Source organism: Polypterus senegalus, chromosome 1, assembly GCF_016835505.1.
Source record: "Polypterus senegalus isolate Bchr_013 chromosome 1, ASM1683550v1, whole genome shotgun sequence".
Taxonomy (NCBI): Eukaryota; Metazoa; Chordata; class Cladistia; order Polypteriformes; family Polypteridae; genus Polypterus; species Polypterus senegalus.
Window position 1 is genome coordinate 34556967 of NC_053154.1, and position 15712 is coordinate 34572678.

Sequence of the window (15712 nt, forward strand, 5' to 3'; positions counted from 1 at the left end):
AAGCTTTTCAACTCACTCATTTGGAGGCTGATTCCAGGGCTGTAGGTGATGAGTTACGATGAAAAATTCAAAGAGCTGAGCCTTTGCAGTTTAAGCAAAAGGACATAAGAGGTGGTATTATTGAAGTTTTTTTTTTTTAACTTTTTATTGAATTTATTAAAATCAAATAACATTCTATACAAGCAAGTCAAGTTTTACAAAACTAATTTTGAAACAAATCAGCCCCCATCCCATGAGAGAGAGCTAGACCAACAGAGTAAAACTTTTAATAGTAGGAAAAATAGGAAAAGTAATTAAGTACATCTCTTCTCTCTATTATAAAAAAACTCCTGTGGGAGGGAATGACTAGGAGACGATACGTGATCTTTACGTTAAAAAAAGACCATAAACATGAGACTTTGTGCCAAGAGATTGACCCAGTAACGTTTAGCGGGGACATAGAATATGAGATTCTTGCAAGACACGCCCTACTTACAAGCAATATCAAATAAGACCATGAAGAGAAAAACCAACAGTTGTATAAATGCTTTGACCACACACAGATCCAGGGCTCTCAGCACATATAAAGCGTATAAGGACAATACGTTATAAATAAAACGTCGACAACTAAACGAAGCAGAGCAGAAAAAAGAGACCCAAAAGCGTTGGAGAGAAAAAAATGCAAGAAAGAAAATGAATAATCTAGGTGCGAATGCAGACAATAAGGAAAGTAATAATCAGCCCAGAACAAGTAGAATTGAAAAAAAGCACACCCAATCGGGTTCAGAATTAGACAAAGTAGAACTTCATAAAGACGTTCAAAAATGTTGGAGCTATACACATGCAGAGCAGGTTAGAGATTATGAAAGCAGTGGAATTCGAAAGGCTCCAAAAAAAAAAAAAAAAAAAAGGTAGGTGCGATACAAATGCAGAGAAACTTAAGGAAAAACATGGGCGCAAAACACATGCAGAGCATTATACAGAATATGAAAACAGAAAAAAAACGGAAGTGTCAAAACAAAGAAAGTAAAGATCGCATTAGCGCAAACAATGACAAATTATTACTCAGAGATATAATGGAAAGGCGAATAGGGATCGAATATATGGACATTGATGATATGTCAGAAGTATGTAAATATTGTAAGGCTTTGAAGATTCAAGTCAGAGACTTGTAGATTGTCTAATTCATGTTGCCATCAGGGAAAAGTTGTGTTTATACACAATGAGGAGGCTTTTTCAAAAGAATTAAAAGATTTGATGTTTGGGGGAAAGTGAAATCCACAAACACTATAGGCAAAATAATTGAGTCTACAATAATCGTTTCACATTTGCATCATTCAATGCGCAAAACGTAGATTTACACAAGAATTGACCATACACTATGAGAATCTGCAGTCCAGAAAGATCATGCACGCATATAATAAATCAACATGTTGACGAGTTATCAGCAATAATAGTTTAGAAAGACGGAAATATCAAAAACAGAGTAGATATTCGTGTTTATCCGAAAGCAGAACATGAATCGACATTTCTGTCTAATAATTCACCACATTCCGATCCATTACTCTTCCTTGCTTTTCCCAGATGGAGAAACAGGATGGTCATACAATATGAAACACACAAATTCAGAAAAACGAATAACACTAACACAATATTTCGGGGCAAAAATTAGCGATAGGTTCCAATATATTTAACCCACTTCTGTCATCTCAACGTCCAACGTAACATTAGATTATTAATGCGTATCTAAAAGTCGAAGCTAATCGTCTTTTCTTTATTAAATCGAATCAAGCAAAACTTAGAACAGAACATATGCAAGGACTCATTGATCACGTTCAAAATTCAAATATCAATAGTTCAGTCAAATTCAAAATAGGCAAAGCAGTAATATTACCATCATCATATCAAGGTAGTCCAAGAGCATTGCAACAGTTTTATCATGATGCAATGGCAATATCCAGAACTATCGGTCGGTCAGATTTATTTGTTACAATGACGTGCAATCCACAATGGCCAGAAATTCGGAGATTCTTGAAAACAATGCCACCAGCTATATCGGCTCTGGATATTCTGACTTTCGTAAGTAGATTGTTTTATCAGAAAGTCTCAATTTTATTGAAAGAACTCGAAACGGTGTTCGGTAAAATCCGAGTCTACATTTACACGATCGAATTTCAAAAACGGGGTTTACCTCTCATGCATTTATTTGTTACTTTACAAAAAAAATTAACTAATGATGATGTAGATCGTTTTGTCTGTGCTGAAATTCCAAAAAGAGAATCCAACCCTGAATTATGGTAAAGTCATTGAACACATGTCTCATAGATCTCATTTAAAAGATTCAGCATGTTGGGACTCAAAAGAAGAAAAAAAAAAGTGTTTAAAAAAATTTCCAAAAGCTTTCGTTCAAACAACGGATATGACTAAGGCTGGCTTTTCAGATAATCGACAGAGAGATAATCGTCATGAACATCACACTTATCACGGAAAGAAAGATGGAAAAATTGTGATGATCGATAATTCAATGATTGTACCATAAACCCGTATTTGCTAAAAAGATTCGATTGTCATATTAATGTCGAGTATTGTGCATTAGTGATGAGTATTAAGTTAATCTACAAGTAAATTCATAAAGGGCACAAATAGAGTATGCATAATGTTATCGAAAAAACAAGCACAGGACGAAGTTCAAGCATACTTAGATACTCGATACGTTAGTGCAATGGAAAGCGGGTGGCATTTAATGGAATTGCCAATGCACCGTAGAAGTCATTCTGTGTAATTATTACCGATTCATTTACCAGGACAGAATATGGTTCAATTTAAAGAAGGCGAAGAAGCCGATGCTTTACAAGTAGCACAAACAAAAAAAAAAAAATTATTGCCTTATTTCGAACTAAATAAAAAAGACGTAAATGCAAAGGCATATACGTATGCGCAAATTCCTCAACATTACACAAGGCAAAAACAAAAAGGAATATGGCATCAAATTAATTGCAAAAGTGTTGCACGATTAAATATTGTATTACCAAAAGACAGTGAACAAGCTTTCATTTAAAATTGTTGTTACGAGAATCGAAAGGAGCAACGTTGTATAGAGATGTTCTAACTACAGATAAAAATACGTACAGTACCTTTCAAGAAACTGCTCAAGCAGCTAGATTATGTAAATCGGACGACTATATGTATGAAATGATGTCTGATGCCACATCTGTAATGATGCCTGACAAATTAAGGCACTTCTTCGTATACTTAATTATGACAGGGGAAGTTGATGCTTTACAATTATGGGAAGCATTCAAAGGACCACTATCCGAAAAGTCAAATGAACAAACGGCTCTTTCAATCAAAGAATTGTTAGAAGCAGAAGATTTAACAATGCAACAATTTGGACTTCCACAAGAAATTAACGAATCAGAGGTAAAGAAAGAGATAAAAGCGTATTCCATATTCCATGAATAACATTAGACACCAAAGGAGACCTTGATATGCCATTCGTATTAAAACATTTACAATTCCCCATTAGAATAGCATTTGCTATGACAATTAACAAATCACAGGGACAAACATTCGAAAAAGTTGGTTTATTTATAACAGATAAAGAAACAATATTCACCCATGGACAGTTATACGTTGCATTGTCACAATGCAAGTCCAAAAACGGAATCAAAATTCAATGCAATCTTGAATAAAAAATAATTCCAAATATTGTTTTTAGCAAAGTAATAAAATAAAAGGGAAACTAATGAAACAGAAACAATTCCAAGAAAAAAAAAATATCGTAAAAGTGTGTATCCGGAAAACTAAACACGGGGGTTGGCAAGCGAAGCAAGCAGGGGGTGTATCCCCCAGTAAATAAATAAATAAATAAATAAATAGAATAAAAAAGGGAGAAGAATCTTCTTCCTCGATTTAAATGCTTATTCTACAATGTTATTGCAGATCCTGCCAGGTTTTGAAAATGTTTTGTACATATCCTCTAAGTGAGAATTAGATTTTTTCCAATTTCAGATAAAATATAACATCAGTTACCCACTGACATAAGAGAGAAGAGTTAGGCCGGAGTTATACTTCACGCGACGCATGCTGCAGTGGACGCTCCTGCTCTGCAAGCATTGTAGTGTTTATACTTGTGTGCGTACTTTACGTAAATCTGGAGGAATCCACCAGATGGCAGTGCGAGATATTATCACGGTGAGAACAGGTTTGGCTTCTCTGTGTTGTGAATTGCCTAGAACATCTATTAAATTCCGATGACACCTTACCGCAATATCTCTAAAAAGGATGTTTACTGATTAAATCCATCAATCCAGGGATGTGTCCATTCCAGCAAGTATTGGGCACAAGTGATAAACAATCCCTGGACAAGGCCTCAGCTCATCGCAAGGTGAATACATACACTAGCATCATTTTAGTGGCACCAAATCCCCAAATCTGCATATCTTTGGAAGAAAACCGGAGCACAGTGTGGAATACAAGCAGGAAATACCAGCAACCTAACTCCCTGCGAGACAGCAGTGCTACCACTCCGCCACCGTGTCACCCCCATGTGTGTAATTATTCCCCCCATGTGTGTAATTATTAACAGTATTCATTACTTAAACGAAATTATATGTAAAATGTAACATACACACTTTAATGCATTTCATCATCAAAGTTATATAAAGTATAAATCGAAGGATTCTAAATGTGCAGAGAGTTGGAATATCGTACGTTTAATTTGTTCTGTGTGGTGATCTATTGCTGCTTGCCGCTGCTGTCAGATCCAAAAAGCTTGTAGCAATTAAAAACTGGGATGACGTTTACGATGGTCTGCTTTAATGATAAAGTAAACTACGAGGTTAAAGTAGACATTTCGAGATTAAAGCTGAAATTTCCACTTTAATCACAAAATGCACGTTTTCACGGTGTCCTTTATTTTTTTCTCAGTGGCTCAAATACAGAGCTATACATTATGTTGCTGTTATGAAGTTGCAGAAAAAAAAGTCGGCACAAAAGATGGTATGTGAGACTTTTAAAATGTATCGTGTCATTACGATAGGGAATATGCGACGCTTGAATATAAAAGCACCACGAATGCATCTGTATTTCGGCATTTTGCTTCACCACATCGAACCATTCATCAAACAGCGAAGCACGCACATCGATCCCCGTAGGATCTGCATAGAGACTTTCTGTCACATGTACATCGTAAACAGAGACTCTGACGTCGCGTTCCGACTTTTAGCACACTGCGCCCCCCCGACTTTTTGCTGGTACTGCAACTCGCACACGCGTCGCATTAATTTCTGAGGACCTGCTCAGAGTACGCATGAAATGAACCCTGGGAACACGTGGCAGCCATGATGCGGGCGCGTACGCGTTCTGAGCGTGAAGTATAAAAGAGCCCTTAGGATTCTTCCCGTTGAGTAAAGTAAGTCTACAAGCCAATAGTGAAGTAAAGGCAATTACAGTTTCCTTCTCCACTTTAAGCCCATCTGGAAGTACACCAAACACAGCTGTTAATGGATTAGTAGAAATTGTGACACCAAGGCTGTCTGAAAGGCATTTGAAAATTTTTGTCCAAAATGATGTTAATTTGGTGCTCGCCTAAAACACGTGGCCCAATGAGGTTGGAACTTGATTGCCAATATTCGCAGGTTGGATCTTTTCCTGGAAATATTTTGGACAATTTTAAACAAGACAGATGCACTCGATATATAATTTTAAGTTGAATAATTGTATGCTTTGCGCATATGGAGCTCGAGTGAATTCTGTGCATTGCTGCCTTCCACTCCTTTTCTGAAATGTTGAGTGAGAGATCCTTTTCCCACTGTACTCTGGGATCTTTGAAAGGGAGGGAATGTAAAACATTTTTATATATTACAGAAATGCTGTCTGATTCCTCAAGACTGATCAGTATTTTTTCCAGAATAGATGTAGGTGGGAGGTGAGAAAATTGGACAGGTTTTGTTTAGCAAAGTTTCTAATTTGGAGGTAGTGAAAGAAATGTGTTGCTGGAAAGTTAAATCTGGAGTGTAATTGTTCGTAGGATGCGAAGACATTGCCTGTGTACTGGTGTCTAAACGATTTAATCCTGAATGTTTTCCAGACATTAAAAACTGCACATTTAAGAGGATGGACAAAGGTGATCATTGTGCAGAGGTGCCACAGATAAAAGCTTCTCTATCTTTAAGTATTTCCTACACTGGTTCCATATTCTCAGTGAATGAAGCACAATTGGGTTGTTAGTATTAATGGAGATAACTTGTATTTATAGGGGTACAAAGCAAGGAATATAAAGAAGTACTGCAGGATTTTACTTCTATTGCGGACAGAGCCTGTGCATGTTCATCTATTTATGTCAATGTTCAGGTTTTTATAGCTTGTATATTTGCCGCCCAGTAATAAAATTTAGTAAAGCCATGCCACCTTCTGCCTTAGGCCTTTGTAGGGATGAGATGAAGGGTTGACCATCTATGTAAGTCTTGCTTAATTTTTTCCATGCAGACAGCAAAGTTTTGTTGATAAATAGCTTTATGTTTACTTGTGATATTTACCCCTAGGTATTTAAACTGATCTGTGATGATAAAAGGGAAAGTGTCCAGTCTAATATTGTGTGCTAGACAGTTCACTGGAAAGAACACACTTTTACTCAAATTAATTTTGAGTCCAGAAATCTTTTGAAATTCTGTTAGTGCTATTAGGACTGCAGGCACAGTATTTTGTGGATCTGATATATATATATAGTACCATATGATCTGTATATAGTGAAATTTTCTGTTCAAGTCCTTCTCTAATAATCCCCTTTATCTCATAAGCATTTCAGCAGTTAACTGCCAGTGGTTCAATGGCGATTGCAAAAAGCAGTGGTGACAAGGGGCATCCTTGTCTAGTACCACATTCTAGTCTGAAGTAGTCTGAAATAATGTTGTTAATACAAACTGAAGCTTCTGGACTGGTATACAGTAGTTTGATCTATGCACAAATGTTTGGGCCAAACCCAAATTTCTCCAATGTAGTGAAAAGGTATTTCCACTCAACCATATCAAATGCTTTTTCTGCATCCAACTATAATAATATGATTATATGATTGATGTTTTTAAAATTATGAAGGGAATTAGCACAGTTGGAAACTGCTATGGGTAACTTTCACACAAACATTAGGAAGTTTTTCTAAACAAAAGAGAACCATAGATATATGGAATAAGTTACTAAATAGAGTGGTAGACAGTTGGACTTTAGGGACTGTCAGAACTATATTTGAAGAATTAAATGGACAGGACCGGTTGCCTGTTCTCATATAGATTGTTCTAATGTTCTAATCACTCAAATGTGCAATATCCAGAAATAAAAGTAGATGTTCTTTATTTTCTTTACCTTCTATTCTTTTTATAATTAAAATTAACCTTCAATTTATTCTCACCAAAAATATTCTAATTCACTCGCTCCAAAGTGGACAAAAAAGTATGATATTCCCTCACTCAAAAATGCACAGTGGACTTTCAATAACTAAACCCCATTCGGGCATAGGGCAAAACATAGCTTTTTATATAGAAGATAGAGATAATGTCAGCATTTTTTTTAAATCTCATAATGCAAGCACCACAAGCTGAGACACCCATAAACCTTTATTTCAGCAAAAGGTTAAATTGCAATGCAGGCCACAATTGTGGCATAGGTCCAGAGAGCCAGGTGCTCTCCTATACAAGAGTAAATGCCAATTGTTTTAATAATAATTTTCAGAATGGTTTCGCATGATACAGTATTATCATAATTATCCCTTTCCCATTTATCTAAGTAAATGTTTAGGTATAAAATGTGAATAATCAAGAACCACATCATCATCAAACTTGGTATAGAGTTGGCAACCATATAGATTTTAAAGAATTGTTACCTAATAATAATGTTTTATTAAATTGTTACATATACCTTATGTACAATTATATTTAAGGACTGAAATCTAGAACAGCTAATAATTTTTTCTATTCCAGTAAATTACATTAAAAAAGCCTCAGACATACTGTACATAAGGAATATTACTGAAAATGTGTAACAAATGAACTAAATAAATAGATCACCAAAAAATTTAGGCATTAAAAATTAAACGCAGTATCTCAGGTTGAATTAAAAAGGACAGGCAGTGTGTTGCAGTAGCTAAGTTATTTGACCTTATCAATATGTGGAAGATCTACATTCTCAGATTTGCTCCCAAATCTCCAAAATGCACATATCCGACTAAAATGTGACTTTAAATTAATCTGATGTGTGACCACGTGTGTATGTGTGTGCCCTGCAATAGACGGCTTTCACATTAAATGGTGACAAGACAGGCTTCACTGCCTAATGATCATGTAATTGAAACTTCATACACACAAAATGGATGAACAGATGGATGGTTGATTTACTGTTGTATTGGACTGTGGTATATATACAGGAGTGTCCTAAAATTACGATGAATGAAAGCAGCACCATTTTAGTTTAGTCTAAACATGGTGTCATCATGAAAGGGTTTTAGGAAATGTAAATTTATTACATTCAGTTTGACTTTCCTTTCATATGTAAATGCTTTAGTGTATTTTGCATACCAATCACCATGTCAAAAGTTGTAAGAATGATGAGTTCACAATCAATCTATGAACAATGAAAGGCATTACATAAGATATAAATTGATTATTTCTTGTGACCTACATTTCCCACATACCACCACACAATTTTAAACCTGACTGCTGACAAGAAATTCATGGAAGAGCTGCCTACCTAGTAGGTTAACATCTTCAGCAGAGTAGTGGCTCTGGCCTGTAGAAGAAAAACATTACAAAGATGAGGTCATGGTAATCAAAATTAGGCCCTTGTGTTGCACATCGAAAAAAGCCTTTTAACTTGGCACTATGCCTGAACTAGATGGTTCTGACAAGTATGGGCAAAAAGGTTCAATACACACAAGCAATCATGCACACACTTAAGACTTGCACAGAATCACAGAATGTGATGTTTAAACTGATAAGGGTTAGGCATCAGTGACCTAAACAATCTTTATTAAGCATTTCACAAGATGCTCAGACACGGTGTAGCAAGCATAGATCCACATTCCTCAATCGTCCAGGAACTTACCAGACCAACTAAAGTCACTCAAGTCCAGATTTTGGGAATAGCTGGAAGATAACGCAAACACACTGTCCTCCTCTTCTGGTTCCTGGACTCTGGTTACAGTAAAATGTGTCATGGCGCTGAGCAAGAGTAACCTATTTGTCCAGCTGTAATTATTAATCTGGATGGTCGGTCACACCTTCATCCTACAGCTGCTGTTTCTCACTAAACTTTTCTCAAGGACCTGGTCAACTCCCACTGCTAGCTCTTGATTTTTCCCTCTGCTAACCCTGTTGTTTCAGGCCATGTCGCACAACTGTCAAACTTCTTGGCTTCCCCTCAGTACATCAGACGTATGTCCTTTTGTCTAACACAACCACCTCTTCTCCCCTTTCACCCAGTGTCAATCTCAAAGGCTTCTTTTATTCCCCTTTCTTTTTTTTGGTTTCAGGCTCAGGCTGCTTAATCCAAGTACCTTTTATGTTTTTAAACTGCTCACTTACGCAGGTACGTTTTTGAAACTCTGCTCTACCTCTAAGATACAGGAAATTTGTGCTCCGTCATTCCCTTCTAATTGGATCGAAGTCTGTCATGTGATAAAAAAAAAAAAAAACTTAGGTCACCTCGGGTCACACAGCTTAATATTTCACACTAGTAATTCTGGCATTCTTTTATCTCAGGAAATGAACAGCTTGCCAGAGAAAAGACACACCCAGACGCGGGAGCTCCTGTCACCAATCAATCTTCAGAAAAAACAAACAGTATGACATCATAACCTGAAACTGCAACTGTGTAGGATAAATTCTTAATGCGGGCTCTAAATGAACCACGAAATTAGCATATGTGCAAAGGCTGAAAAGTACTTCCAAGATACACTACTTTAAAAATAAATAAATAAATGAATATATGGAAGTAAAATAAACCTATAAAACAACACGGGTGGCTGAGACAAAGAGAGACAGGCCTCATTTATTTTACACTTTTACAAAATGTTTTGATTTACATTGAAAATATAAGCACTTTGGGCTATTTGTTAATTTCATTTCAGGGTCACAGTGGATTGCAACACTGAGCACAACACAGAAAACTATCCTGGATGGCGCACGCAAGTTTATTGCAGATTTCACAAATCCACAAATCCACAAAAGGCCATTTTTGGCACAGCAAATTAACCTGAGACATTCATATTTAGGAAAAAGTGAGAAAACCAACATAACCAGAATAAAAACTATGCAAACACTGACAGAACATGCAAACTTCACACAGATGTGGGATTCAAACGCATGTCTCACGTGACAACAGTACTACCCATTATGCCACCCTTGTACACATACAATATCTTACAATTAATGAGGGCAGATGTGGCATTGTAAAGGTAGATCATCTTTCTGAAGGAAACTCTTAATTATAACTATCAGCTATAAAGCCTCATTTCTACACAAAACATCTTCAGCAAGCAAGGAATAATTTTACAAAAGTAATTAACAAAGACCAAACAAGACACACTGAAATACATTAACATATTATTTCAAGCTCCCGATGGAAAACATCTTTGTTTGTACATATTTCAGACTATAGAAGGCTTTTTATTAAAATGCTGCTGGCAACATAACCTTTCTTAGAACACACTGGTTCCAGCATAATCCTCTAGCAAATTACAGATTACATCAGGTCTGAGTTGCCTCAAAAGCCTGCATATTGTAATCTTTTTAGTTAGCCAATAAAAGGTGTAATTTTGCTTGGATTTTCTCTATATTCATAATGGCTAACATGGTACAACATCCTAGTACTACATCCTCTAGCAAAGAAATGTTTGCTACAGATTTGAAACTGTAATCCTAACGAATCGGGGGAACATTTTATCATCTGAATCATCTTATTTCAATTTAGGGCCATTGAGAGCAACAACCTGTACTGGAGAGTTATAATCAACATCCAGTCTCCTGACTCCACCTGGCCAATGCATGCACAACTCAGGGACGTTTTGTCATGAAAGTCAGTAATAGTGAAAATTGGAGACCATGAACATCAAGGTAGTAGGTACAAATACAAAGAATATTCTGTGGTATTAAATCCAGAAAATAAAGGGCGATTTCTAATTGTTCACTTCTGTCTTTTCAGTTTTCAAATATTCACAAAGTTTGGTAAGAGTTACAGAAGGTTAAACTGCAAACTAAATATGTCAAATCAAAAATAGTGAGACAGACAAATGGATAAGAAACGGGGAATATCAAAAGTAAAAACTCATTATATTACAATACTATATTCCAAGAAAACCCAACTCAAAATTATCAGTACTACAGAAAAACATTGGAATCAATTGAACAGCTCATCATTCAATGGCAAGATTATAAAATAAGAATGTCCAGCTTGAATAGTTATGAAATGTCAAAACAATCTGACATTCACGTGAGATATGAGCCCTGTAAAACAGGCCAACAAAAAACTCTTGTTTCTGCGATGTGTTAACAAAGAGACCTAACTTGCAGAAGATTAAAACATTTCTGTACTTCTTGTCTAAAATCAAACACGTACACTAGAAATTTTACAAAGGACTGAAGGAATTGGAAGTTCCTAAACTAAAATAATTAAACCAAGAAATTTTGATTGGAAAATGCACATACTGCACATATCATTTTTCAACAGTACAAATTTATTTTTCGAAGAATCCGCCATATTTTTTAAAAAAGTCTGGCTGTTCTTTTCAACTCACTCCCTATCTCACTATGTAGCAACTTTTCAAATCTAGCAGCTAGCTTTGTGATCGATGCAAATGAAATCTTTACTTAAATGCAATGGAGCACTCAGGATATATTTTTTCTGTTGAAGTTTTTATTTTTCCAAGGATGCTGACACAAAGCTCTCATTTTGTACCGTGCCTCACTGCTGAACCTAATCTGTGTGATCTAGAATATACCTATAAAGAGCTGAAGAGATAAAAAATGAGAGAAAAAAAAGACAGGAGGGAAATGTACACCCTGGGGCTCCAGCGAGGCTAAGAACAATTAGTAATTCATAATTCACATGTGGAAGGTATAACATAATGCCTATTGGGGAAAATGCACTTGCTGAGAGTGTGGGTTTGCTATGCAGACAACATAAAAATAAAAACAACTAAAATGTTACAAGGCAATTAGTAAAAAAAAAAAAAACACACAAAACTTTCATATTTTAGGGTAGACTGTGGCACAATGATTTGCACAGTTTTCTTAAATCTTCAAAGACCAAAGATCACTTTGCAGTACAGGTGCTGTCTAAAGAAAGTTGGCACCTTCTCCCCTGCTCCATATGGCTTTTCACTACATACTCATGTTTAGTCTTGCATCCATGGGAAATTGGTTTATATGGCACCTTTAACCTGGCACAGTTTGAAAGAATAAAAGAAGATTTTTTGCCCTGTGTTATACCAGGATTCCAAAGCAGTACAAGTTATTCTTTGCAATCAACGATTCTGGAATTTCTGTGAAATTAATAGGTAGGTTCAAAAAAATGTGTTGATGGATAGACTTGTAGATATCCAAACCGAGACAAACTTTTTGTTGTGATTAAAAATATATCATTACATTTTTTCAGATGTCAAATAAACCATTTTACGAAGAAACAAAAGACACAGGCAGCAATTCATCATCGTGCCTAGCAAGACAATATTAATTACTTACACTATACTCACACCAAAACTAATGGAACAATCACATATCAGTTAATAAAAATAAAAATGAAGGAATTAAACTGGGTCAGTAACACAGATATAGAAGGTACCTCTCAATGAATCTGCCTTTTTTTAACATATTTCTTTACTAATTTTTTTTACAATCTCAAAACAGTTTACAAATATATGTGTGCATTTCCTTATACTGAATTTATACGTTACCCAACCACAATTTTATATACTGTCATTAATTGTAACAAGATGCTCAAAACAAATAGTATACAAAAGGTAAAAAAATGAAATCACATACTATCTCATTATTATCAGTGGCACTTTAAGCTGGGAGGTTACCAAGGGGACTGTGGGGTACTCAGCCCACCCCATACACAGAACATGAGGTGAGGTTAGGAGCATACGCTGATAGCACGTGGGCGCACCCACCACACAACGAACCACCTGGATTGAGACCTGAATGCAGAACGTTCTACTTTAAAACTCTGTAGATAACATGTCTGGTTCAACAGTACTAAAAAGAAACCACATATTTAGGGAAGCAGGTCACAAGCATAAACATACAATAAGACAAACAGGCAGGTCAAGCAGATTGGCTATAACCAAGTCAGCAAATATGATCTGTAAATCCAACTTACTTTTTTTTTTTAGTCTTAAACTGGCCCTCATAAAAACTCTTCTACCAAAAAAGTTTAGGCTTACGAACAACTTTGTAGACTGTGGGACATAAAACTGTCTTAAGTAAGGAAAGCATAACAATTCTACAGTAATTGGGGGTTTTTAGTGGATGAGAAACGATTATTACTAAATGAGTTTGTTAGACAGGCAGTGTTAATTTACACCTCCAAATCCATCATACATTGGGCTATGATTAAATAATCACCTCAATCACCTAATATGCCACTGCTCTTTTCTCCTAAAAACCATTGGATGATCATCCCCATCTACATAATAAACATCTGCCAAAAAATCTTGGCAAGCAAGACATTTGTTTCTTCCACGTGTCCTACCTGCTCCAGTTGCTGCTGTTGTACTCTTCTCCGGCGTTTCCACTCCGGTTGTGCCAAGTGAGGTACTGATGGCTCCGGATGCCTCACTGAGTGGCTCACTGCGGCTCACGCTCTCTCGAGAACCGAATCGCACCCGGGAACTGGAGCGTGAGCTCACGTCTGGTGACGTGTCTGACAGGCCAGGGATGTCCTCGGCTTTAGTGGGTGTCACCGTGAAGCGAACTGAAGCCATATCTTAGATCTGGTCACAAAAACCCAAAGTGGATTGGGCTACAAAGCGTACGCTTGTCAGTTTCGGGTTTATGACTTAAGTGTTTTAGGGAAGACAGATTTTAATGTAGTTTGACCAAGCCGGCCTCCACAGTAATACGTTGTGACTTCCGATACAAAAGAGGAACAAACCCGTTACGTTTTGGTCCAGTTTACTTAATACATGCCTGAACATACGCTGGACTGTTAAAACGGAACATCAACGTGCGCATTTACGCAATATAGGCTTGAGTTCATTCAGGAGACTGAAATCCGCCAAGCGGATTGGAATAAGGAATTTGAGAACAGGAAAGTTTCTTCCGGGTACGTCCGGTGTTGATTTAACTTAAACGCTCTTCTAATTGCAACACTAAGAGTGTACACTGCGGTCAAGAGGTGTTCGGTTCATCTCTACCCGGTCTTCTGCGCACTTTACATCCAAAGCTCCGCTGACCCTTCTCCGTGAGACCAAGTCGCGCCAGTTTCAGCGACAGCAAGCACAACGTTGCAACGCTCCCACAGCTCAGGTCTCATGCCAGTCTCACAAAACCAAACGGCGCAATTATGATCATTTTCCTAGCGTCTCTATAAACGACCTACGATGGGCAACGCGCGCCTCGAGCGTCCGGTATAATGGGAGACGCTCACAGCCGTTCCGCTTGGGAAAACTCGCCCTGCTTTTGTCATTCATTTATTGCGACCGGAGGGGACGCAAATTTCCTGCCTCAGTGTGCAGCTCAGTTGGCACACAAGGCCCTTATTTTGGTTTGTTTTCATTACTTCCAAATGCACACCTTCCAAACAAACTGACGTGGACAACAGTACTCACTGCGCGGACACTTAAGAATGATGGCACTCGAATGCGTCGGTAGGTTTGCCGGCGGCAGCCCGTGCATTTGTCGTGAAAGAACAAGTCATAAATTACTTTGGTATAGTTCCGCCAAGATAGCTGTAAATTCGACAGCGCGACAAGCCACGGTATCTTTCTTGTTAATACCAATCTAGCGGTTTCTTCAGCGGCAGACCTCACTGTCTGTCAGACCGGCTTCAACCTGCTCCACGCTGCCGCCACCGCGCGCGCTCCAGCGCACTCTGCTCGCTCACGAACAGAGCTGGTCGCTCGCACGCCACCAAAGAAGGGCATTGTCGGTAATGTAGTTCTTAGTAGAAAGTCGATTTTTGCCCTGTTCTCTTCTCTGTGTTCCCCAAAACAACTGAACAAGAACACAACATAACTGAATGCAGTACCCGCTCAAAATTGAATGGTTCCCTCAGTACACTTCTCGCGGCTGCCTAGGTTTTTACAAAATGGAGTAATGCACCTGCTAGAAGGAAACCTTCATCCTAGTTTATAAAATAAAAGTTATAGAATAAAATGTAAAATTAACACTTTTCCTGCAGTATAAAATATTCATAGACCTTGAAGTTTAAACTCGTGTGGTCTTTAAGCATTGTTTATTTAAAATATTTTTTTAAAAGAAAAATATTTTGAAAAAACTTGAACCTGTCCCATGTCGCCGCGAGAGAGTGCGCGTTCACACGGAGAACTGGAATGTGACGTGTTAATACAAAAATGCAGCATTCTGGGTATTGTAGTGTAAAGCAGAGATGGCGGCTCGAGCCGTACTTTTCACCTTTATGTGCAGGTATCCAAGAACACCGTGCTGTCTCTATAAGGCTGGAGCTGCAGTACTAGAACTGCATGTCATGAAACAGTTAAACACTGACTGCACCATTCAATGGC

At 37.4% G+C, this 15712-nt stretch overlaps 1 protein-coding gene across 1 annotated transcript in view; it reads right to left on the minus strand.

Annotated features, from left to right (window-relative positions):
• LOC120516297 (solute carrier family 12 member 6-like) overlaps positions 1-15493 on the minus strand; it is an 80642-nt gene extending 65149 nt beyond the window's left edge. Inside the window, exons 1-3 of the mRNA XM_039738265.1 lie at positions 13720-15493; positions 9073-9243; positions 8719-8757 (exon numbers count right to left, since the gene is read on the minus strand). Coding sequence (XP_039594199.1) covers positions 8719-8757; positions 9073-9243; positions 13720-13951 — 442 coding nt within the window. The 5' untranslated portion in view covers positions 13952-15493. The remainder of the gene's footprint in view (positions 1-8718; positions 8758-9072; positions 9244-13719) is intronic.
• Positions 15494-15712: the final 219 nt, after the last annotated feature.